The sequence below is a fragment of the Peromyscus maniculatus genome, chromosome 8 (assembly GCF_049852395.1).
Source record: "Peromyscus maniculatus bairdii isolate BWxNUB_F1_BW_parent chromosome 8, HU_Pman_BW_mat_3.1, whole genome shotgun sequence".
Taxonomy (NCBI): Eukaryota; Metazoa; Chordata; class Mammalia; order Rodentia; family Cricetidae; genus Peromyscus; species Peromyscus maniculatus.
The window spans coordinates 102,353,671-102,376,769 of record NC_134859.1 but is presented as its reverse complement, the minus strand read 5'-3'; the positions used below and the strand labels follow the sequence as shown (position 1 = coordinate 102,376,769).

Here is a 23,099-nt window from a genome sequence, read left to right as displayed (position 1 = left end):
TTTTTATATAGACAGAGTTATACTTTCTTTTCTAGAGACAGGGTCTCACTATGGAGCCCTGGTCTAGAACTCGCTATGTAGACCAAGCTGGCCCTCAACTCACAGAGATTCACCCACCTGCACCAGCTGCCTGTACCAGTGTTTCACTCTTTCCCTCAGTGTTCAGGAGTAACCCAAACCTGACATACAGAACAAGCGCTTTGTCCCAGAGATGCACCCAGCCCTCTTCCTCTGTTTAACTATTTATCTATCTGTGTGTCTGTGTGTCTGTCTGATGGTTCGACTGTCTCTACATCTCTCTCCTTCTTTCTTTCCTTCCTTCTTCCCTTTCTTTCATTAGCAGGGTCTCACTGTGTAGCCCAGGCTAGTTTCCAGCTCCTCATCCTCCTGCCTCAGCCTCCTGAGTTCTGGGATTACAGGCATGTGCTACCATGCCCAGTTGGCAGGCCTCATTTCTAAGTCTTTGGTTTTATCATTCGACATCGTTGTGTCTTGGAGGTCCATGCACACTGATGTGTTGACACTGTGACGTGCATCTTGTTTGTGTTGCTCTGGCCGGCTGTGTTAGCACACTATTACATCATTTTCCTCTGCGGTTAACCACTTTAGAGCATCCTTATCCTTTTCTTGTGCCTCCTTCCCCCTCCTTCTCTTCCCACCCTTCCCTATCCTGTGTTTGTGATGAAACAGAACACAGATGGATGACTTGGTCCTAAGCATGTGTCCTGAAGGCCTGCTTTCTATGTGGGTTCCGCAGATCCAGTTCAAGTCCTTATGTTCACACAGCAAACATTTTTGACTGACCTACCGCCCCAGTCACCTTTTTTATATATCTTTCGATAAATGGTTTTTAATTATAATGAACCAAATTAGTCTACTGATTATACCTTTTGCCTCTCATTTAAGAAATTATTAATACCAAGCCAAGCACATGTCTGTAATCCCAGCACTTGGGAGGTAGAGGCCTGAGTTCTGGGGTTTAGTCATCCTCAGCTACATTGTCAGTTCCAGTTCAGCTTGAGCGCCATAGGACTCTGTCTCCAAAAACAAGCAGGGCCTGGAGGGATGGCTCAGCAGTTAGGAGCACTGGCTGTTCTTCCAAAGGACCCAGGTTTGATACCCAGCACTTACATTTTTATTTATTACTATTTAGTGTGTTTGTGGTGTGTGTGCACACTTGTCCATGTAACAACACAAATTTGGCAGTCAGTGAACATCTTTGTGGAATCAGGTCTCTCCTTCCACTTCCACATGATTCTGAAAACTGGATTTAGGCCCCCAGGCTCACACAGCATCTTCAACCACTGAGCCATCCTCCTAGTCCTTGTGAAGGATTTAAAATTTTTTCCTTTTATGAGTAAGTATGTCCTTGACCAATTTTTAACTGATATTTTTCAGACAAGGCCTTGCTCTGTAACTCTGGATGGCCTGGAACTCTCTATAGAGACCAGGCTAGCCCAGAACTCACAGATACCCACCTGTCTGCACCTCCTGAGTGCTGGGATTAAAGGCATGAACCACCGTGTGTGTTCTTGACTGATTTTTCCCATCAAAGGTGAGCTAATAATTAATTTTTTCCTCTCAATTAATTTAACACTTAACACATCTTCCCAGTGCCACTTTGAGGAAGACACTGATTCTGAATAAGTTTGGTTTTTTTCTGGCTTCTCTGGTTTGTGTGGTTTGTCTAATTTCTCAGCTCTGAACAGGTCCACTGCTGTTTCATTGCTAGAGCTTTAGTCTCAAGTCTTGATGTCATGTTACTCTTGTGGATGTCAGGAGGTCTGTAAACAAAGGTCAGGTCCTCTTCTATGCACACCTTCAGACTAGCCAATCAGTTCCTAAAAAGAAAAGCCCATGTGAGCTAGAGAGATGGCTCAATGGTGAGGAGAAGTGGCTGCTCTTGCAGAGGAGCTATGTTCAGCTCTTAGTAGCCACACTTGTTATCTCAGAATTTGGCTCAGGGAATCCATCGCCCTTTTCTGGCCTCTGTGGGCACTGCACTTACACATACATATGGGCGGGCAGAACACTCACACATGTAAAATAAAGAAAGCAAAACTTTAAAAACTAAAGAAATGTTGCTGAAAGTCCGTGTTGGGAGTCCCCTGGCTCTGCTTCCTCCACCTTCAGTGCTGAAGTTACCGATGTGTGCCACTGTACCCAGGTTTGTCATGGGGACCTGAACTCAGGTCCTCATGATTACATGACAAGCACTTTACCCATCTCCGTGGACTACACATTTAAAGCTTTGATGACACACAATTCTTCAAATTTTCTTTTAAAGGTTATGTTTGGTATTGTCTATAAAAATCAATAGCAGCCTTGTATTTGATGAAACTTTTGTAAAGTTTTAAAGTATCTATTTATTATATTTATTGACTCCTCCCCACCTCATGTATGTGTGTGTGCCCGCACACTCACAGGAGTATGCAGAGGTCACAGGAGGGTGTGAGTTGCCTTGCTATATCACTCTCCACCTCATTCCTTGAGGCAGGGTCTCTCCCTGAAGTGGAGCTCACTGCTTTTTTGGCTAGGCTGGTAGCCAAAAGGCCTGAGTTTTGAAGCTTTTTGTTAACCTTTGAGCTCATGAATCATGATTTAATTGGAATTTCTTGTTCAGAAGTGGGCGGCAGGTCTGGGCATTTAGTTTTCTGGGGTGTGGATATCCAAATGTTTCAGCAGTGTGTGTTAAGGCACACCATCTTTCCACACTGCTTTTGTTTTTGTCAAAAATCAGTCAGACCCATTTGATTGGAAGACATGTGACATTACCTAGAGCCCAGGAAAAAATGAGGCCACTAAAATATGGGTTCTGAACCAAGGACAGAGCACCCACAGTTCAACTTACACAGACAAATTTCCCTTGAATTATTGTGAGCAAATCAGAACATGCCTGTTAGTCCGTGCAGAACCTCAGATGCTAGTCTGTGACCTCTGACCAGAGGATGGAGACTTGAGAGCTGTGGGTGTATGCCTGGGCCATATGGTGCTCCCAGCAGGAATGGGGACTGACCTAAGGTGCACAGATGGGCGTGTGGGGATGAGGTGGGGACCAGTCAGTAGGGTGGAGTCAGCTCTTCTGCCTGCCTTGTGACTGGGCGTGTGTGGTGTCACACCTTCAGATCTTGTTGTCCTTCTAATAAGCAGTGAGACCGTCCTAGATCAAGACCCTTTTCTGTAGCAGTTTAATGTCCTGGCTGCAGATTCTTTAAAACTCCTATTACCTACCTATCAGGCTCAATCTTCCTTCCCCTTGTGGTGTCTGTTCTGAGGTGGCTTAGGCCAGTAGATGGCAGTGTTTTCTTAATCTTTCCTTCAATCAGCTTCGTTTATTAAATGAACTTTATTTGTTTATTTTACATCCTGACCACAGTTCCCCTCCCTCCACTCCTCCTATTCTCCCCCCCTCCTCACTTCTATCCACCCCACCCACTCCTCTGTTTGGCAGGCTTCCCATGGATCCCAACAAAGCATAGCATATCCAGTTCAGGTAGGACTAAGCTCCTCTCCTTGGACTAAGACTGGGCAAGGCAACCGAGTATGAGGAAGAGTTTCCCAAAAGACATCCAAAGCACTAGGCACAGCCCCTGATCCCACTGCTGTGAGACCCACAAGTAGATCAAGCTACAACTGTCACACATGTGTAAATCGGCTAGATTGGTCCCATGCAGGCTCCCTGCTGTTGATCCAGACTTTGTGAGCTCCTATGAGCCCAGGTTAGTTGTTTCTGGGGATTCCCTTGTGATGTCCTTGTCCCCCTGGCTGGTACAATCCTTCCTCCTCTTCAGCAGGATTCCCCAAGTTTGGACCAATGCTTGGCTGTGGGTCTCTGCATCTGTTTCCACCAGTCACTGGATTACGGCTCTCTGATGACAACTGGGGCAGTGCCAGTCTATGAGTATGACAGAATATAGACCTCAGCCTAGAGTTCTTAGAACTGCCAACATCCTCATTCAAACTTCCCTGTACACACCCTAGTGATGCACCTACAGGGTATTCTCCTAGGTGATTTCAAAGCCAGGCAAGTGGGCAATGAAGAGTAAATGTGTGTGTGTGTGTGTGTGTGTGTGTGTGTGTGTGTGTGTGTGTGTGTGTATGCTTAAATTTTCCTCCCAAAAGTTTGATACCAGGCTTACTCTGTACCTGTATCTATGGACACTTACAACTTGTCCTCTGGATTTAAACCAACTGCAGATTCCCAACACTTGAGAGACTCACACTGGAGAGAGTTTGAAGACAACTTGGGGTACACAGTAAAACTCTGTCTTATACAAACAACACAAGGGGTTGTGGATTCATCTCACTGGGTAGAGTGCTTGCTGGCATTCATGAAACCATGGGTTCAGTCCTCAACCCCTCATAACACTGAGCATGGTGGTGAATGCCTGGAATCCCAGCAGTTTGGTGCCAGAGGATGGAGGATCAAGGCAGATTGAGCTACATGAGACCTTGTCTCAAACCCAAACCCTCCCTGTCTCTGAGCCAACACCTGTGGCCCTAGTGGCCATTGTGACAGGTGTCCCTGGCAGAGAAATCGCTGCTCTGAGTTCATAGCAGTGCTGCCCCAGGCTGAGCCTTCTGCAGTGCCCCTACCACTGGGCTAGCCTGGGCTGCCTTATGCTTTCTTGCTATTGCAGTCACCCTCCTAAGAAAGCTGAAAAGAAGTTTCAAAGCCACAGTCTCCCCAGCAGACCTGAGGGTGCTTGTTGAATACAATCACCCCTTCTTGTCTAGTCTGTCATGACAGGCGCCCTTTAAGGCTTAGCTCACGCGGTCAGAGAAATGCTGCAGGCAAGCAGAAAACCAAGGCCAGACAGAAAATCTCTGAACAGGTACAAGATGTTTGAAAATGTTCTTAGGTGCTGAAGAAGGAAAATTAAATGGGTGTACAGAGCCAGAGGGAAAAAATTAAATACTTAGAAAATAATAAAGTAAGTCTTCAAAGAGAGAGTAAAGTAATATAAACAGAATATGCCATGTAAGAATGGGAAATGCTGCCGGGCGGTGGTGGCGCACGCCTTGTATCCCAGCACTCGGGAGGCAGAGCCAGGCGGATCGCTGTGAGTTCGAGGCCAGCCTGGGCTACCAAGTGAGCTCCAGGAAAGGCGCAAAACTACGCAGAGAAACCCTGTCTCGAAAAAACCAAAAAAAAAAAAAAAAAAAAAAGAATGGGAAATGCCATACACAGGGCATTTAGACAACATGTAGTGCTTTATTTACTTCAAATATTTCAAATGTTAATGAACAAAAAAGAGCAACTGTGGAGAAACAATGAATAGTAAAAAAAACCTGCTGAATTAAATCATCATATATATTTTAAGGATGTCTTAACTTCAGAATGAAATTCAGGAAATGTGTTACATTGGGGGAGAGGTTATACCTTTGTTTCCACAGGAAAGAAAAAGCTATGGACTCCTTCAAAAATTAATAAAGATCATATTTGATCAGGGGAGATCTCCTGAAATCATGGCTGCAGATGAGGAAGGAACCAAGAAAACTATAAGACAGGTAACATTATATGCTGGTCCCTCTACATGGGAACAGCTCTGAAACTGGATGAGCCATGATAAATCTTGTTGCCTACAATGTGCTCCTGACAGTTTGGTTATGGAGTCCAAACAGACTTATAAAATTGACAAATGCCTTTTACCTGCTCAAATAGAGAACAGAGAATCCTCTTTAGATGATTTGTGCATACCACACATTCCATACTTGTGTTAATGTAGATATGTATGTTACTTTTAAAAGTTTGTATGTTTTCAGAACAAAAGGACCAGACATTAATGAAGACAAGACAAGTAGCCCGGGTGATCCAGACTCACAGAATGCCTGTGTTGCTGTTTCCTCAGAAATCTGCATACAGGATAACTTCAAAGCTGCTAGCTAAGATGATCCATCCTCACAGACTGCTAGCCAGGACTTCAGTTAAGCCCTGCACTTTTCCATCACAGAGAAACTGGACAACCAATGATACAACTAGCTCTCCCAAGACATGACCATTGTCCCAATTTTCTCTGGGTCACCTGAAGATGCCATCACCCCCAGACAACAAGAAGCAATTTTAAGAACATGACACCCACATTCCTGAGAGGTATGGAAGGTTATTTTTTGTCATTTGGTGGGTTACAGATGTTTGTTGTCATTTAGGGGGGTTGAATACAAGTTATTATTTTTCATGATCATGGAGGAAACTAAACAAAGAGTTAAATTAAGGGATTTCTTCCTTTTTCTTTCCTCTATCCTCTTTCTCTTTTTATCAAATGTTGGGGAAAGAAAGGAGCATATGGGATGAAAAAATGGGGGATATAGGAATGATAGGGTAAAAGGGTAGATTTTTGAATCTACTTTGAAACTAAAAAGCAACTACTAGTCTCAATATTTTACACTGCATGGATTTTTGTGTATTGATATGAATTTAAGTTTATTTTTGTTACAACATATTGTATAGATGTTTCTGCTCCTGTTTAAGGTATTGTACCAATGCAACTCATTTAAAAATATAATGTAGTATTCTAGCCCTGAAAGCTACTATTATAAACTGTTTAGGATAACTAAGAAATGCATGTTAATAGTCATCTATAACAATCAAGCTTGTCATCATATTAGGTACGTTTTCAAAGTTAAACAGAGATACATTTTAGATAGATAGGTGGTCTTTAAACACTTCAAAAATTTATAGAATATGACATTTAAGATGTTTGAATAACATAAAGCTTTCATGACAGTGACACTGTCTATTCAGCACCAATCTAATTTGAAGCAGATGATAGGCATTGAAGAACGTCCATATGAAGTTTGCTTCAAATGTGGCAAAGCTGACCATTGAGCAAGAAACTGTTCTTGCCTTGACTGCTGACAGTATGCTGTTCACATCGGACAAATAGGAGACAAAAGAAGCTGACTGTTAAACTTTGCAAAAACAAGGAAGGCCAGTCCTTCAAAGTTTCTGCTCCAGGAAAAGTCGGTCAGATACTCTGGGCCTGAAGGCTGAAGATGGATGCTCCAACATTGCAGAGGAATCTTGAGTGACTGTCCAGGCAGCCAGCCATCTCTGTCATTTCTTAGTTTTGGAAGTTGCTTGCTCTGTACTTTCTGTTTACTCAGGTAATAGTTTATCCTTCTCAGGTCTCTGATGGCATTAAAGACTAGATAGTTATGGTTTTATAGCTTTCATTGCTACCAAATTTAAAAAAGAAACTCAGAAAGAGATTTAAAGTTTATAAAGGTTGAGAAATATATAAGCTGAAGTTGTTTATCTAAAATTGTTTTAATCTCTAAAAGGATATCTTTGCCAAGTAATACAAGTTATGATAGAAAGTGTTTAGGTACAAAACAACAGACTCATCAAGTGGCGTAGATGATAGAGTACTTTCTCCACAGTTGGAAATCCCAAATGGGCTGGACATTGGGAATGTAATTCTTGCCTGATAATTGTTTTTATTGTATATAGTTTATTGATGTTAGAGAAAGAGCACTTTACTGGATTTGTAAAAGGGGGAAATGTTGGGATAATCTTTTTGTACAAAGTATAAAGATGTATCTTTCTCCTCCATTGGACAAGTAGGAGACAAAAGAAGTTGATTGGTTTAATAAAGAGCTGAACAGCAAAAAGCTAGAGAGGAGAGGAGAGGCAGGACTTCCGGGCAGAGATAGGAACTCAGGGAAAGATTTTGAGGAGTAGGATATTCCCCAGTCAGACATGGAGGAAGTTGGACTTAGGGTACTGAGAAGAGGTAATGAGCTATGTGGCAGAATTTAGATTAATATAAACAAGTTAATTTAAGTATTAAGAGCTAGTTGAGGGGGTGGAGAGAAGGCACAGAGGTTATGAGTATTGGCTGTTCTTCCAAAGGTTCTGAGTTCAATTCCCAGCAACCACACAGTGGCTCACAACCATCTATTATAGGATTTGATGTCCTCTTCTGGCATACAGGTATATATGCAGAGCACTCATACATAAAATAAAAAGACATAAAAATTAAAGAAAAAAGAGCTAGTTGGGAACAAGCCTAGGCTAAGGCCAAGCTTTCATAATTCATAAAAGGTTTCTGTGTCATTATTTAGGAGCCGGCAGTCTACAGAAAAGCTCATTGCATGCTCTCATTTCCCATGATCCGCTGAAGCTCACTCATGTCCCGGGTGAGCAGAAGGATTGGCTGTATTGCATCTGTCTCTACTGTTCTGTCTCCTTGGCAGTCCCACCCATCTTTCAAGTTCAGATCTAGCATTGCATCTATCACCTGTACCACACATGCAATGGCTTGGTCTTCTCAAAGACTGACTTCCTCTTTCAGGAAATATGCAAAAGTGAGAAGTTCTCAAGGCAGTGAATGAGAGAGACCTAAAGGAAATTCAGGCTGAACCGCAAGTCCTTGCCGGGTGTTGGCATCAGTCACCACCATGGCCAGGAGAGGAGGCAGGACCATGTGGCTGTTCCCTGCTCTGCTCCTCTTCCTCCCAGGTAAGTATCTGGGGCTTTAAGACATCACAGAGTCAGTGGTGGCACAGGACACAGAGTCTGCCCTGGGTTAGGGAAAACAGGAAAGGCTAATTCATTCACCAGCTGCTTACTCCCTAAATAAAAGGAAAGTCTTTGGCATCTGGTAGATCCTGTGGGTACTTCAGAAAAGCCAAAATAAAAAACAAATTTTCAAAAATCTTCCAGAGTGTGTTTCTCAATCCTGTTGCTCCACAAAAGCAGTTGAGTGAATGGATAAATGAATTATTTTAAAAATATGTTTATACTTTATATTTGGCACTTTGAGATAGGCTCTCATGCAGCCTAGGATGATCCTGAATTTGTGATACTCTGGTGTCCATTCTGATTGTTGGGATTTCTAGCATGCATCTCAATTTCGAGTTGCATTCTGATTTTTCATTGACACAGTATTTAAACATACTTATAGGGGCTGGTTGTGGTAGTGCACACCTTTAATGTCAGCACTCAGAAGGCAGAGATAGGTGGACCTCTGTGAGTTCAAGGCCCATCTGATCCATATAGGGAGATTTGTCTCAAAAAGAGAAAAGAAACTGATAGATACAATGTCATATCTGCATGTGTGTATATAGGATGTGACGGTCAGATCCCCGTAGCTGACCATCCACCACAGGATTCTGTCATTTCTGTGCACTAGAGGCATCAGAAATCTTCTCTATGAGCTATTTTGAAATACTGAATCGTCAACCATATTTCTCAGCTGTGTTGTACAACACTAGACGTTGTCAACTCATCAAACGACCCCTACATCCTCAGCACTCTCTCTGTCCACCTCTTCCCTGGCACCCTGCCCAGGCTGATAACGACTATTCTGTTCACTATTTCTTTGAAGTTAACTTCCATGCTTTTTGAAAAAAAAAATCTGTCTGCGAGGTGTATGCATGTGTAAATGTTAGTGTTTGTATGTGTGTGCTTAGGAACATATGTGTGTGCACACACATATGTGGAAGCCAGAGATTACCACTGGGTACCTTTATCCCTCTCCACCTTGTTTGTTGAGACAGGCTCTCCCACTGAACCTGGAGCTCACTGACTCAGCCTAAGTGGCCAGTGATGGATCCCCAGGGATCCTCCTGTCCCTGACTCCCCAGCTCTTAGGGCTACAGACACACCCCACCTCATCTGAATTTTTCTATGTGTTCTGAAGATCCAAACTCAGGTTCTCCTGCTTCTGCAGCCAACACTTCACTGACCTGTTCATCTCCCCATCCGCTAGACCCAGAGGATAAGTTTTTAGCTTCCACATATAGATAGAAATCTGTGGTAGTGTCTTTCTGTGTCTGGTTTATTTCACTTCCTCCAATCCCATCCCTGGGCTGCAAATGACGAAATTCAATCCAGCTACAATGCTATTCCACTGCATTTATGTACCACACTTTATTATCTATCCATCCACATCGAGGCTGATCCTGTGCCATGGCTGTTGTGAATCTGCTGCAGGAAACACAGGGGAAGGATCACTTCAGTACACTCACTAATTCTCTGGACTCTGGGCTGGCTTTCTATCACTGTGATACAGACCATGGCCAAGAACAGCTGGGGGAGGAGAAGGCTTGTTCACATACATGTCTGGATCACAGTCTATCATGGAGAGAATCCAGAGCTGGAGCTCAAGATGGGCAGGAATCTGGAGGCAGGAACTGAGGCAGAGATCCTGGTGGAGTGCTGCTTACTGGCTTGCTCCCCATGGTTTCTTCAGCCTGCTCTCTTTCATTACCCAGGAATGACACCACCCACAGTGGACTAGACCTCCCCACATCAAGAAAATGTCCCCCAGACTTGCCTACAGGCCTGCCTGATGGAGGCATCTTCTCAGGTGATGTTCTTTCTTTGCATACCCCCAGGTGGTGTCAAGTTGACAAAAAGCTCACTAACACAAGCTTTATCTCTGAGTGTAGCTGCTGAATTATGTGACAGTTCTGTGCTTTTTTGAGGAACGTCCATACTGTTTCCCACAATGTCTAATTTACATTCCAACCCACAGCGTATGAGACTTCCACTGTCCCACATGCACATCTACAGTTGTTAAATTTTGTCTTTTTGGTAATATCCATTCTGACTGGGGGATGATGACGGCTCTCTGTGATTCTGATTTGCATCAATCCTCCTGACAATTAGTGAAATGGAGCATTTCTCCATCTATTTATTGACCATTTGTATGTCCTTTGAGAACTGTTTACTGTTCATCTGCTCATGTGTGTGTGGTTCTGAGCAAGTGTGCATGCCCAACTTTATCGCTTTATTTTATTTTATTTTATTTTTGGTACATGGTCTCACTATGTAGCTCCAGCTGGCCTGCAACTTTTTTGTAAACCAGGCTGGCCTTGAACTCACAGAGATCTGCCTACCTTTGCCTCCTGAGTGCTGGCATTAAAGCATGGACCACCATGCCCTACTCCTTCCTTTATTTTTTGAGACAGGGTTCCACACTGACACTGAGGCTGGCTTGGATGGCCAAGGAATTCCAGGATCTCCTGTGTCTACTGTCCACCTCTGTGCTGGGCTCCAGGGACACACCAGCACTCCTGACATTTACATGGTTGCTGGGAACACACACTCGGGTCTTCATGCTTAGGCTAACACATCAGGTGTCTCGTGACTAAACCTTCACCACCGCGCCTCAGTAGATCATTTTCTACTGGACTATGACTGCTGGTGGACTCTTGTGTTGAATTCTTGCTCACATAGTCTAGAAATTAACTCCTTGTCAGATACATAGTCTGAAAAGATGCTCTCCCAGGCTGCAATCTGGGTCTCCACTCTGTGGTTTGAGTCATTTTAGTTTGAAATAATTACATTTAGTGACTTTGTTTCTTACCTGTGCCATTTGTTATTGTTGAATCTAATCCCCTGAAGGGCTTCCTTTACTGTTTTTAAAGCAGGTATTTATTTTGTTTATTTTGTGCTTCCTTTGTAAGTACCACACACACACACACACAAACAACCCCTTGAGACTGCTGGACTTCCTGAAGTGGCCTCTGCATGGCCACAGAATGTGATGTCTTCTGAGGGACCTTTTGAGAGTCACGGGTACTGAAATGAACTCAGGATTGCGTCCTGTGCACAATCCCTTCTGACACATCCTCTCCTTCAGGGTAACATAAAGGTGGTTGCAAAAGGATCTTTAGAAATGTAATTTTATTGTCCACTGCGGAGTGAAGAGGTGTGGATGACAGAAAAAAATGATTGCTCATTGTCACCATTTACCTTCTGAGACCTGTAACTGGGCCCTTCAGCATTTTTTCTTGAGTCTTTGACCAATAGAATGGCGATGATCTGTCTTGAGAAAGGGGTTGCTCTTAATTGATGATAAGTTGTGAACTCTTTTCAGCACAGGATATTGTGTCCCATTCTTGGAGTAGGAGATCAATTGTCTGTGGTTTTGTATTTTCCAGGCTGCTCCACTGCTCAGGATCCAATCACAGGGCCAAACATGGTGAGTGGTCAGGCACAAGGATCCTTGACTGTGCAGTTCCATTATGACTCATCCTGGAAGAATTACAAGAAATTCTGGTGCCGAGGAGCTGTTTGGAGAACATGTAAGATCCTCATTCAAACCGATGCATCAGAGCAGTTGGTGAAGAAGGACCCTGTGTCCATCAGGGATGACCAGACAGGCTTCATCGTCACAGTGACCATGGAGGACCTGAGGATAAGCGATGCTGGCATTTACTGGTGTGGGATTGAGAAAACTGGACCTGATATCACGTTTAAAGTTAATGTGAACATTGACCCAGGTAGGAAAAAATTCTAGAAGCTTCTGGCTTGGGTGAGGAATCAGGGACCCTGAACTCATTACTGTAACAGTCTTACTGGGAAAGATAACCACAGCTGACTCCTCTGCCCCTGTTTTCTACTGAGATAAAGGTGAGCTGGGGAGGCCTTGTCTTCCCGCCCCCACATGTGAGTCTTGCATATTCACACTTGTGCAGATCTGGGGGCTGAACTCAGAACCTCAGGTGTGATAGCCACACACTTACCACTGAACTAAACTCCCATCCTGACACCCCCAACACCACCCTTTTACATAAAATAGATGAAGCCACAGAAGCTCTATTCTACATAAGATAGAGTAAGAAGGATCAGATTTGTGTCTGTTGAAACTACAATAAAGACAGTAGAGAAAATTGGGGCTGGAGAGAGGGCGCAGTGATTAAGAGCACTGACTGCTTTTCCTGAGGACTGGGTTTGGATCCCAGTCTACACAGCAGCTCACAACCATCTTCAACTCCAGTTCCAGGGGATCTGATCTCTCCTGGCCTCCACAAGCCCCACATACACACGGTGCCCATGGATATGTGCAAGCAAATACTCATAGACACATAAATAAATATTTTTAAAACAGACAAAAATTGCAAAAATGAAGCTTTTCTGCATTTTGCACACCAGGCAGTAATGAGTGAGCCAGGAAGGAAGCGGGTTTTAAAGGGGGGCTGCTTTGCTCCCCACATCATCTTTCTTTAGAAAAGAATTAACGTGAAGGTTTGGATGGTGACTGGAGAGCAAATCCCTTAGTTACTAGTGGGGAAAGATTAGGCCATACCCAGAGCTGGACTGTCCACAGGAGTGAACCATGTGCTGTTTGTGTCTTTAGCCCCAGAAACTTCAACTAAAATAGTGTCAATCATGGCCCCAGTCCTGACAACCACATGGTCAACCAGCATGGCCCCAGTCCTGACAACCACAGCGTCAACCATGGAGAACACTGGCAGCTATGGAGGGACACAAACCAACACCCACACCTGGTAAGCAGAGCTGGACCCCAGCAGCTCTTCCATCACTGGGCTGTCCCTGTGGCCTCTCCTCTGAATAAAACACAAGATGCCCAGGAGTCCCAAGATACATGAAAAACTTTCATTCTAGCTTATGTACATCCCAAGCATTACATGGCTATACTTATAAATTTGAAAAAGTCACTTATCTGAATATCAAATTGGCCTGGCCATCTTGTAATTTTATTTGCTAAACTCAGTAAGTATCTTAGAGGGACACTGGGGCTGCTGTATTCTCGTGTCAAAGTTTGATGTGGGCTCCCCATCCGTTTACCTTTTAGTATACCAAGACTTCCCTTCTAAGCCTCAGCTACAGGAAGGCAGTATCTTTATTTGAGTGCCAAAAGAGACTGAGCCTGGTCTTTGGGGTCTCCCCTATGTGTCCCCCAGAGGGCCATGGTTGGATCTCCTCTGAGTTAGAAGAGATTCTTCTCCCATCATCTCCTGCTCCAGCTTCATAAACAAACCTTGTTCCAATGCAACTCTGCCAGGAGCCAGTGTGGGGTCTACACCGTGAGAGGAGGACATGGGAACCTGAGGACTGTGCTGTGCCAGTATTATGCTCGTCACTCTAGAAGGTGTCCCGAGGAATTCCCAGCACCTTATAGCTGCTTTGGCATAATTTCCTTCCCAGCCTGCTGAGGTTAATTCTCCAGGTCAAGGACACAGCTAAAACACAAGCCCCCACATCCCCCTATAGCAAAGGCAGAGGTCACCTCACTAACCCTCCCTGAGAATTGTCCCTCAAGTCTTATCTAGTCCCGCTCCCCTCCGACCTCTATTGTGTTCTTTCTATCCACTAAATCTTTTTTTTTTTTTTTTTTTTTTTGGTTTTTTCGAGACAGGGTTTCTCTGTGTAGCTTTGAGCCTTTCCTGGAGCTCACTTGGTAGCCCAGGCTGGCCTCGAACTCACAAAGATCCGCCTGGCTCTGCCTCCCGAGTGCTGGGATTAAAGGCGTGCGCCACCACGCCCGGCCCTATCCACTAAATCTTAAAGTAGACAAATATGTCTCAAAACACTGCCACCTTGTATGCTAGCTTGAGGATTACTTTTTAAATTTTCTCTTTCTCCTAGTGCTTTGGAAGCGTTCTTGTTAAATTGTTTTGTAAGTGGAATGAGTGTTAGTTATGGAGACACAGAGGGTAAGAGGAAATGTATAGAGTACGAGAGATTGTGGAGCATGGACAGAGCTCAGTCCTGGGAAACATGTCAGGATATCTGATGCATGGTCTGACAAGTGGCAGCTCTTCTCTCTTCCAGGAACATGTTCATGCCAACCTGTGACTCACAGAGTATCTGCAGTTGTAGATCCTTTGATGAGATCAGGATGGCCTTGTGTTGGGCCAAAAGAGAAATCAAGGATGGTCAAGAAAGGAAATGGAGTCCTGGGAAGGGATGAGAATGACAGAGAGGTGGGAATAGGGGATAAATACTGTTCAGGGCCTCATGGTCCATGCGATATAATAAAGGAACACACACAAAAAAAACTACAACATGAGTATGAATTCATGTGACAGAGCAGGAGCAGCCATCAACCATTTCTCGATGTAGTGTGTCCAAGCCTCCTAAGATGTATATCAGCTTCCACATAGGCAGTGAGGAGGTTGGGCAGGGCAATCTGGGTGAAGAATGTAGCAGAAGCCAAGGTCCAAAGGTCAGGGAACAGGGAAGCCTGCAGCCTGACTGGAATGCAGACTAGATGAGAAGGACTTCTGGGAGACCAGCTGTCAGCAGACCAGGGTTGCGGTTCCAACCTGACCTATTGCAGTGAACCTTGAAGGAGGGAGTGAGGAATTTGAGAAATGCTAGACAGGAAATATAGAAGGAGACGAAGAAGAACGAAACACAGGATAGGTTTAGGAGGGCTCTGGGTCAATACCCAGCAGCCTTGAATTTGTTTCTAATGGGCTTTTTATACACTAGCAAGGGGAGAGGCAAAAGACCTCCCCCATTCAAGATCAAAGCACAGGGTACAACCAAGTGTAGACCCTTCCAAACACCTGGTAACCCATGGCCCATGGCAAAGCATCTTGTGGTTAGGCCTTGAAGTGTAAGACACCGGTGACCATGCCTTTGCACCCTATTATGCAGCCTTGGAGAGCAACATCAACTGCGACCCTCTGACCTTGAGTCAAACCACAAGTTGAAATCATTGTGGACTCGCACAACCAGCCAAATAGAGAAGGGAGTGGTTCAAGAAGAGAGGTGGGAATCAGGAGAAGCTTCCCCAGGCTGGAGCTTAGCCTGCAGGCAGCTTGACCAGCCAAGGACCTGCAGGGAGTCCATCCTGCTTGCATCCAGGTTTGTTCTTATCTGATCACTGAAGGTAGGACATGCACACGAGGAAACCTGAGACCTCTATGCCTGGTGACAGCTTACTTTCTGTCTCCTTCATTTCCTGCAGGTCCCTGCTGAGCAGCATCTACTTCAAGCTCCTGGTCTTTCTGGAGGTGCCTCTGCTCCTGGGCATGCTCAGTGCAGTCCTCTGGGTGAACAGGCCTCAGAGGTGCTCTGGGGGAGGTGAAGATGGCCTGGTGAAGGCCCAGAGTTCTGATGGCCAGTAAAGAGAGAAACAACTTCCAAAAGACACAAAATACTATCTCTCCCTGGTGTGTGTGTGTGTGTGTGTGTGTGTGTGTGTGTGTGTGTGTGTGTGTGTATGTGTGTGTGTTTACACATTGTGGGTGCATATGTGTATGTAGAGGACAAATTCAGGTGTCATTGTACTGTTGTCTGAGACAGGATTTCTCATTGCCCTGGACCTTTGCTAAGTAGACCAGGCTAGCTGGTGGGGAACTCCAGGGACCTACCTGACTCTACCTCCTAGCTGGGCATTACAAGCACATAAAACTGCCCCAGCTTAACAACACACACACACACACACACACACACACACACACACACACACACACACATCCTTTCTCAGAACATTCTACAGTGCTTCCCAGGCCTTTCTTCCTTGATGGCCTCCAGTGAAGGAGAAAATACAATTTAAGTCATGTTTCTTTTTAGGGCCCCAGTTTCCTGGAGGACAATGTCTGTGGGCCACCATACAGATGTTTAACCAAATATCTGCGAAATTCGGCTTCACCAATTGGCCTAAAAGTTTGCCACTATCATTTTGGATGTGTGTAGCTTACAGAGAGAAAACACCCTGCCTGTTTTCAACACAACTCAGTGACTAAACCTGTTCCAAACACAGATGGAGCAGTTGACTGAGTCTCTGTGCCACCTGTCCAGGTTCCCAAGGTATAGCTCAGTCTTGGTCCTTGATGTCCGGATACCCAGCTCAGTGAGACCAAATGAGGAGTGTTGTGGAATATTATTGTAACTATGTAAAAATGTGTTACATTTGTTTATGTTGAAGAATTTTACTTTAACTGTGTTAAAAATGTGTTACATTTGTTTATAGTGGATTTGTTTAATTATGTAAAGATGTGTTGCTGTTTCTCCTTACCTGCCTAAATAAAGCACCTGGTAGATCGAATTAAAAGCGGAATGGTCAATATCTAGGCAGGAGAGGATATGGGCACAGGCAGGCAGAGAGAATAAATAGGAGGAGAAATCCAGGTTTGAGAGAAGAGTGGAACAAAGAGAGTGAGGGAGAAAGAGAGGGACACACCAGAAGCCAGGCGGCCAGCTCCTGGCCAGACAGAGACAGCAGGAAAGTAAGAATACAGAAAGAAAGGAAGGTAAAACGCCCCGAGGCAAAATGTAGATGATGAGAAATAGGTTAATTCATAAGAGCGAGCCAGACATGTAAAGTGGCGTGAACGGGGCCTTCCTGAACCCATATAAGCCACCTCCTCCCATGCCTCCCAAACTTTCTTCACTAAAGCCACACAGAATCTACTGACAGCCACTGGATTCCTGCTAATTGTCTTCATCAATAATAAGAGTATTATGAAAAGAAAAAGAAAAAAAGAGCTAGCCAGAAACAAGTCTAAGCTAAGGTCAACCTTTCATATATCTAATAATAAATCTCCATGTCATGAATTCAGAGGTGGTTGGAGGTCACAAAGGAAAATCCTGCCACAGTGGAGTTAACTGGTGAAGGCTGCTTTCCTCTCAGGAATCAGGAATCCACATCAGCCCCTTGCATTGTAGAATAATCTTTTTGTACAATTTGAAGACGTGTCACACAGATTGCTTTAATAAGAGCTGAATGACCAATAGCTAGGCAGGATTTTCTGGGCAGAGAGAATGATGAGAAGGGGAGTTGCCAGCCAGATGCAGAGAAAGCAGGACGTACAGGAGAAGAGGTAACAGCTTCGAGCCACATGGCGGGATGTAGATTAATCAAAATGGGTTAATCTAAGTTATAAGAACGAGTTACAAGCAAGCCCAAGCTATAGACCAAGTGTTCATAATTAAAAGAAGTCTCTGTGTCATTATATGGGAGCTGGGTGGTGGGACAGAGGAAAACTCGATACACTGTTGATCCTTCTAGGGCTGGTCTCTGACCAGGTCACTCAGCTGTCCTCCTGTTCCTTCAGAAGCATCTGTTCTATGTGTAAGCACTACACACCATCCAAATACAAGCTTCAAAACGAGAAAGACCTGGTTGATTTCCAGAGGAAGCTGAAAGGTTCAAAGGCAAAGGCTCAGCCTGAAAATAGCTGTTCCAAGCTCTCCAGCCTCAGTCATGCTGAGTTATGCACCCCCCAACACACAGTTTTCTTATCACGCTGGGCTCTGACAACTCACACGGATGTGCACCCCCCTTCTGTGGGAGGAGATCCCATGTGAGCATCTTCTCCTGGATGACATGTTTGGACCTCTAGCGAGTCTGCCTTGGTTGAGAGAAGGCTTTTCACTGCTTCAATGAAATAGCAGATGGTAAGTTGCCTGTGTTCTACCCATGCTCAGACAAGCAATCCTAATTAAACTCAGTGGTATGTACACACACACACACACACACACACACACACACACACACACACATGTCATGTAAGTAGGAGTGGGGTGTATTAGAAAGAAGTGGGCTGGGTGGTGGTGCCGCGGCGGCGGCGGCAGTGGCGGCAGCGCATGCCTTTATTCCCAGCACTTGGGGGACAGAGGCAGGTGAATCTCTGAGCTTGAGTCCATCCTGATCTACAGACTGTTTCAGGAAAGACAGGGCTATACAGAAACACTGTCTCAAAAAAGAAAAAAATGGAAGGAAGAAAGGAAGGAACGAACAAATGAAGGAAGGGAGGGAGGAAGGAAGGATGGGAGGAAGAAAGAAGCCAGGCTGTGGCTGACCACTTCTTTAATCCCAGCTCTCAGGAAGCAGAGTCAGAATGATCTCTGTGAGCTCAAGGCCAGCCTGGTCTACAGGATGAGTTCCATGACAACCAGGGCTCTACAAACAAACCCTGTCATAAATAAATAAATAAATAAATAAATAAATAAATAAATAAATAAATAAATAAATAAATGAATGAATGAATGAATGAATAAATAAATGAATGAAGGAGGGAAGGGAGGAAGGAAGGAAGGAAGAAAGAAAGAAAGAAAGGAAGAAAGAAAGAAAGAAAGAAAGAAAGAAAGAAAGAAAGAAAGGAAGGAAGGAAGGAAGGAAGGAAGGAAGGAAGGAAGGAAGAAAGAAAGAAAGAAAATCTTCCATGGAGAATGCCAGAACTCTCTGTCATTTGCTCATGATATGAAGATAGATTTTTTTCTCACTTCTACTGCGATGGATGTCCCTGAGCAGAAATGTAGGCAAACACACTTCCATCTGCCTCAAACACCCCTGATGTGGCAAAAACAGATCATGAAGAAACCACATCACCCACGAATTCACCTCCTTTTCCTCCCACATCACGGGCAACTCGAAGTACCTTGCCCCATGCTACAGAGATAATAGTAGCTGAGGTCTGTGATCCCAAGTCTAGCTGTGTCCTCTGTCTCAAAGGCTGTACAAGCAGATTCTGTCCACTAACCTTGTGTTTTTAACCAGTTATTGCCCATTCTATAAGGACACCCCAAAGCTCCAAAAATAACCAATGTAGCACAGACCTCACACTATGTCAAAATTTCTTCAGCATTGTCTGCACTCATAGAATCTTGTTAAGGACCAGAAGAGTCAGCTCCACCATCATTAGGGACAGTTGTGGAGAGATCTTGTGAGACAGGAGTCGGTCATTTATCCTGGCTTGTTTGTTCTCTCTGGAATCTAGAATAGACTTTCCCTGACTCCCATGTAAGCCCTATGGTTCCAGGTCTCCAAGGCCACAGAACAACTATCCCGGAGCGGGGGAGCTGAAAAGGAGAAGAATTGGTGGAAGCCACAGAGTCCTGCTTCCCAATCTCACAGCCTCCTTGATCTACAAACAGCAGTATCTCCAGACCTCAGTAAAAATCATCCATGTCCTATCTGATGCTCCCTGAGTATTGTCCTTTAAAAAAATCATTGAGTATGAGTATGTATTTGTGTGTATGTGTGTAATGGTGTGCACATACATTTAGGAGAACTTTTCTGTCCCATCAGCCCACTCCCCAATAACTACAAAGAGGATTAACATGAATCATAAATGCTCAGCCTATAGCTAAGGCTTGTTACTAGCTAACTCTTATAACTTAAATTAACCCATTTATGTTCGTCTACATTCTGACACATGGCTTTGTGCAGTGTTTCCTCACTATGCTCCCTTCCCTATGTTTTGGAATGGTAATGTATATTCTATGCCATTATACATTGGAACTATGTGACCTGCTTTTTGCTTTGGCTTTACAGGGAATTTTAGTTAAGAGATTACATGAATCTCAGAAGAGACTTTGGACTTTTAAACATTGTTGAGGCTTTGATAGACTATGGAACTTCTGAAATTAGACTAAATGCATTTCACATTATGATACTGTTAAAGGATTATGGGGGCCAGAAAGTGGAATGTGGTAGTTTGATTGTATTTTGCCCCTATAAGCTCATAGGGAGTTGTACTATTAAGATGTGTGGCCTTGTTGGAGGAAGCATGGTCTTGTTGGGGAAGGCTGGATGGCACACCTTTAATCTGGGCCACATCTGTTGCTACATGACCGCACATATACTGTTCAGTAGCCAAGCAAGGGGCCTTACATCCTACATAATCTGTGTGCTGTGTGGTCACGTAATTTGCACGCAGCGTGACCATGAAATCTATGCCCATGTGTGGCCTAGCTATGGGAGCCCTAAGTGCATGTGCAAAGCAATCCATAAAAAGCAGGTTACAGACTTGTTCCTTCTTCTTCTTCCCCCTTCTTCTTCCTTTCTCTCTGCACATGTCTCTCAAACAGGCCTGAGCACACCCTTTCCTGTCCCTCCCTTCTAATAAACCCTCATAGTGGGGTTTGTTGTGTCTCATGGCTTTTCTCTCATGGTGAACAGCGCCGCATAATAATAAAACCAACACCACCTTCTGTTGGAGTGCGTGTCACTGTGGGGCGGCTTGCAGGTCCTTTTCTCGAGCTTCACTTAGTGTGGCAGTCAGTCGACTTCCTCTGGCCTCTGAGTCAAGATGAAGGACTCTCAGCTCCAGCACCACATCTCCCCGCCCACCACCATGCTCCCTGCCATGAGGACCATTGACTGAAGCTCTGAAACTAAGCAAGACACCTCAATTAAATGTTGTCTTTATAAGAGTTGCTGTGGTCATGGTGTCTCCTCACAGCAACAGAAACACAAACTAAGACAAACTCCATCCAAGAACACAGAAGAATGAAATGTTACCTAGCAACAGGGACATTTGACTATCTGGACAGTCAACTTTTGTAACGTTTGAGCATCTAACTTTGGCCTACAGGCCTAGCATACCTAATAGATATTTTTCAGAAGCAGAGAATTTTGTCTTGGCAAAGTTTGGCAGTTGTTTTTTTGTGTGTCCTGCTGATCCAGTTTGGACAGTTGTGGGGCATTTACCCACCAACCCCACAGCTCCCCAGAGTTTTCTTGAGTGTGAGCAGCAGGAAATATTAGATAGATGGATTTATATTGTGGAGATAAACAGATAGAGAATAAAGGATAACCTCAAGAGGGCCTGGAACCTTTTCCAACAGGCCCTGACTATCTCTGCCTCAGGGTTTTTATAGAGACGCCAAGGGGTGGAGCAAAAGACCTCCCCCCAGCACAACCAAGTGCAGACCATCTCAGACACCTGCACTCAGGCCCGTGGTCCTAATCATCCTTACTATGAGGATCTGCTGGGTAAAGTCACGAGGAACTTGAAAACAGACTCCCAAAGATAGTATACTGTTAGGAACTGAGGCAAGGGGATTTTCTTTGCCCAGTGGTTAGCTTTTGACACAAAGAATGCAAACTCCTTATGGAGTTTCTTCAATGCCCATCATCTTCTCTGAAGTAGATTAGTCCTGCCAGGAACAGAACTGTCTCACTGTTATGAAAAGTTTTAGGCTATTAAACACATTAAATGCCATATTCTGTAGGTCTTTGAAGTGTTCAAGGACCATCTGTCTATCTAAATATATCTGTGTATGACCTTGATAACATACCTAACTTGACCTATAAGACTGATTGTAATAGGTAGCTAACTATTAATCTGTATTTCATAATTACACATTACATTTATAAATGAGCTGTATAAACACAATTCCCCACAAAAGAATAGAAACATAAATACAGTATAACAAAATTAGCTTTAAATTTGTGTCAATAAACCAAAATCCATACCAATGTAAGATATTTTGAGATTAATGGTTACTTTTTTGAATATATACCTGAGTGAGTGTGTGTGTGTGTGTGTGTGTGTGTGTGTGTGTGTGTGTGTGTGTGAATGTCTATATTCCTTTTCTTTTCTCTCCCAAGTACATTTTTAAACACACTGTAACCTGTTTAGAGGTTTTTCTCCATCTGGATCTGCCTTTTTTGAGGCTGAATATAGTGACCAATAAAGAGGATCTTGAGCGTCCAGTGGTGATGATTCATGCCTTTAATCTCCACACTTGCGATTCAGGGGCAGGTGGCTATCAGTGAATTTGAGGCAAGTCTGGTCTGCAGAGCGAGTTACAGGACAGCCAGGACTACACAGAGATCCCCAGTCCTGGGAAAATAAATAAATATAAGAGAGAATGATTGAGAATAGGGGATCAAGATAGAGGCAGAAGCTGGATCATGAGGGAGAGAGTTTATGTCACTTACAAATAGGAAAAAGCCACCCTGTGTGTCAGTCAAGTGGTGAGGTAAACAGACCTGTCTGTCTCTCTGATCTATCCATCCATCTAACTATCTGTTCTACTCTGAGCTTTGTGGCTGTGATAAAGCACTGACCAAGACCGACTTGCTGGGAGGAAAGGCTTTATTTGTCTTCCATGTCAAGTACATTTTGAAGGAAGCATGCAGGAACTCAGGAGGAACCCAGAGGCAGGAACTGAAGCACAGGCCATGGGGAATGCTGCTTACTGGCTTGCTCCTCATGGTTTGACCAGCCTGCTTTCTTGTAGAACTCAGGACTATCTGTCCAGGGGTGGCATCACACATGGTGTGCTGACCCCTTCCATATCAATTAGCAATGAAGAAAATATCCCTAAAGACATGCTCGCTGGTCCAGTCTGATGGAGACTATTGCTCAATAGAGGTTCTTTCTTCTGGGAGTCTCTACTTTGTGTCAAGTTGACAACAACTTACTAGACACTGTCATCAATCTCTCTTTCTGTTGTTATCTTTCTATTCTTTCTCTTCTTCCCTTCCTTCCCAAAGGTCTTGTGTTAGCTGTTTTTCTCTTTACTGTGACCAAATAATGGCCCAAAAGCAGCTTGAGGAGGGAAGGGTAATTTGAGCTCATGGTTTGGAGGAATTGAGCCGCCATGATGGAAAATGCACAGTGGTGGGTGTGAGGTGGCTGGTGACGCTGCA

The 23,099-nt window shown here is 44.2% G+C and overlaps 2 protein-coding genes across 2 annotated transcripts in view; both read left to right on the top strand.

The window, feature by feature from the left end:
• Positions 1–23,099, top strand: part of LOC102927763 (CMRF-35-like molecule 4) — a 39,226-nt gene that overhangs the window by 5,631 nt on the left and 10,496 nt on the right. The window lies entirely within an intron of this gene.
• On the top strand, positions 5,252–16,163 carry LOC143267034 (CMRF35-like molecule 3). The gene is made up of 6 exons (XM_076543693.1): positions 5,252–5,511; positions 5,853–6,094; positions 8,298–8,464; positions 11,896–12,237; positions 13,095–13,245; positions 15,678–16,163. The coding sequence occupies exons 3-6, from the start codon at positions 8,404–8,406 to the stop codon at positions 15,835–15,837; spliced, it is 714 nt and encodes a 237-aa protein (XP_076399808.1). The 5' UTR covers positions 5,252–5,511; positions 5,853–6,094; positions 8,298–8,403; the 3' UTR covers positions 15,838–16,163.

Excerpts from the sequence above, each read along its gene's own strand:
- LOC143267034 (XM_076543693.1), top strand. The coding sequence starts at position 8,404 with ATGGCCAGGAGAGGAGGCAGGACCATGTGGCTGTTCCCTGCTCTGCTC. Across the intron at positions 8,465-11,895 it reads TCTGCTCCTCTTCCTCCCAG|GCTGCTCCACTGCTCAGGAT; the intron begins GTAAGTATCTGG and ends TGTATTTTCCAG. Across the intron at positions 12,238-13,094 it reads TAATGTGAACATTGACCCAG|CCCCAGAAACTTCAACTAAA; the intron begins GTAGGAAAAAAT and ends TTGTGTCTTTAG.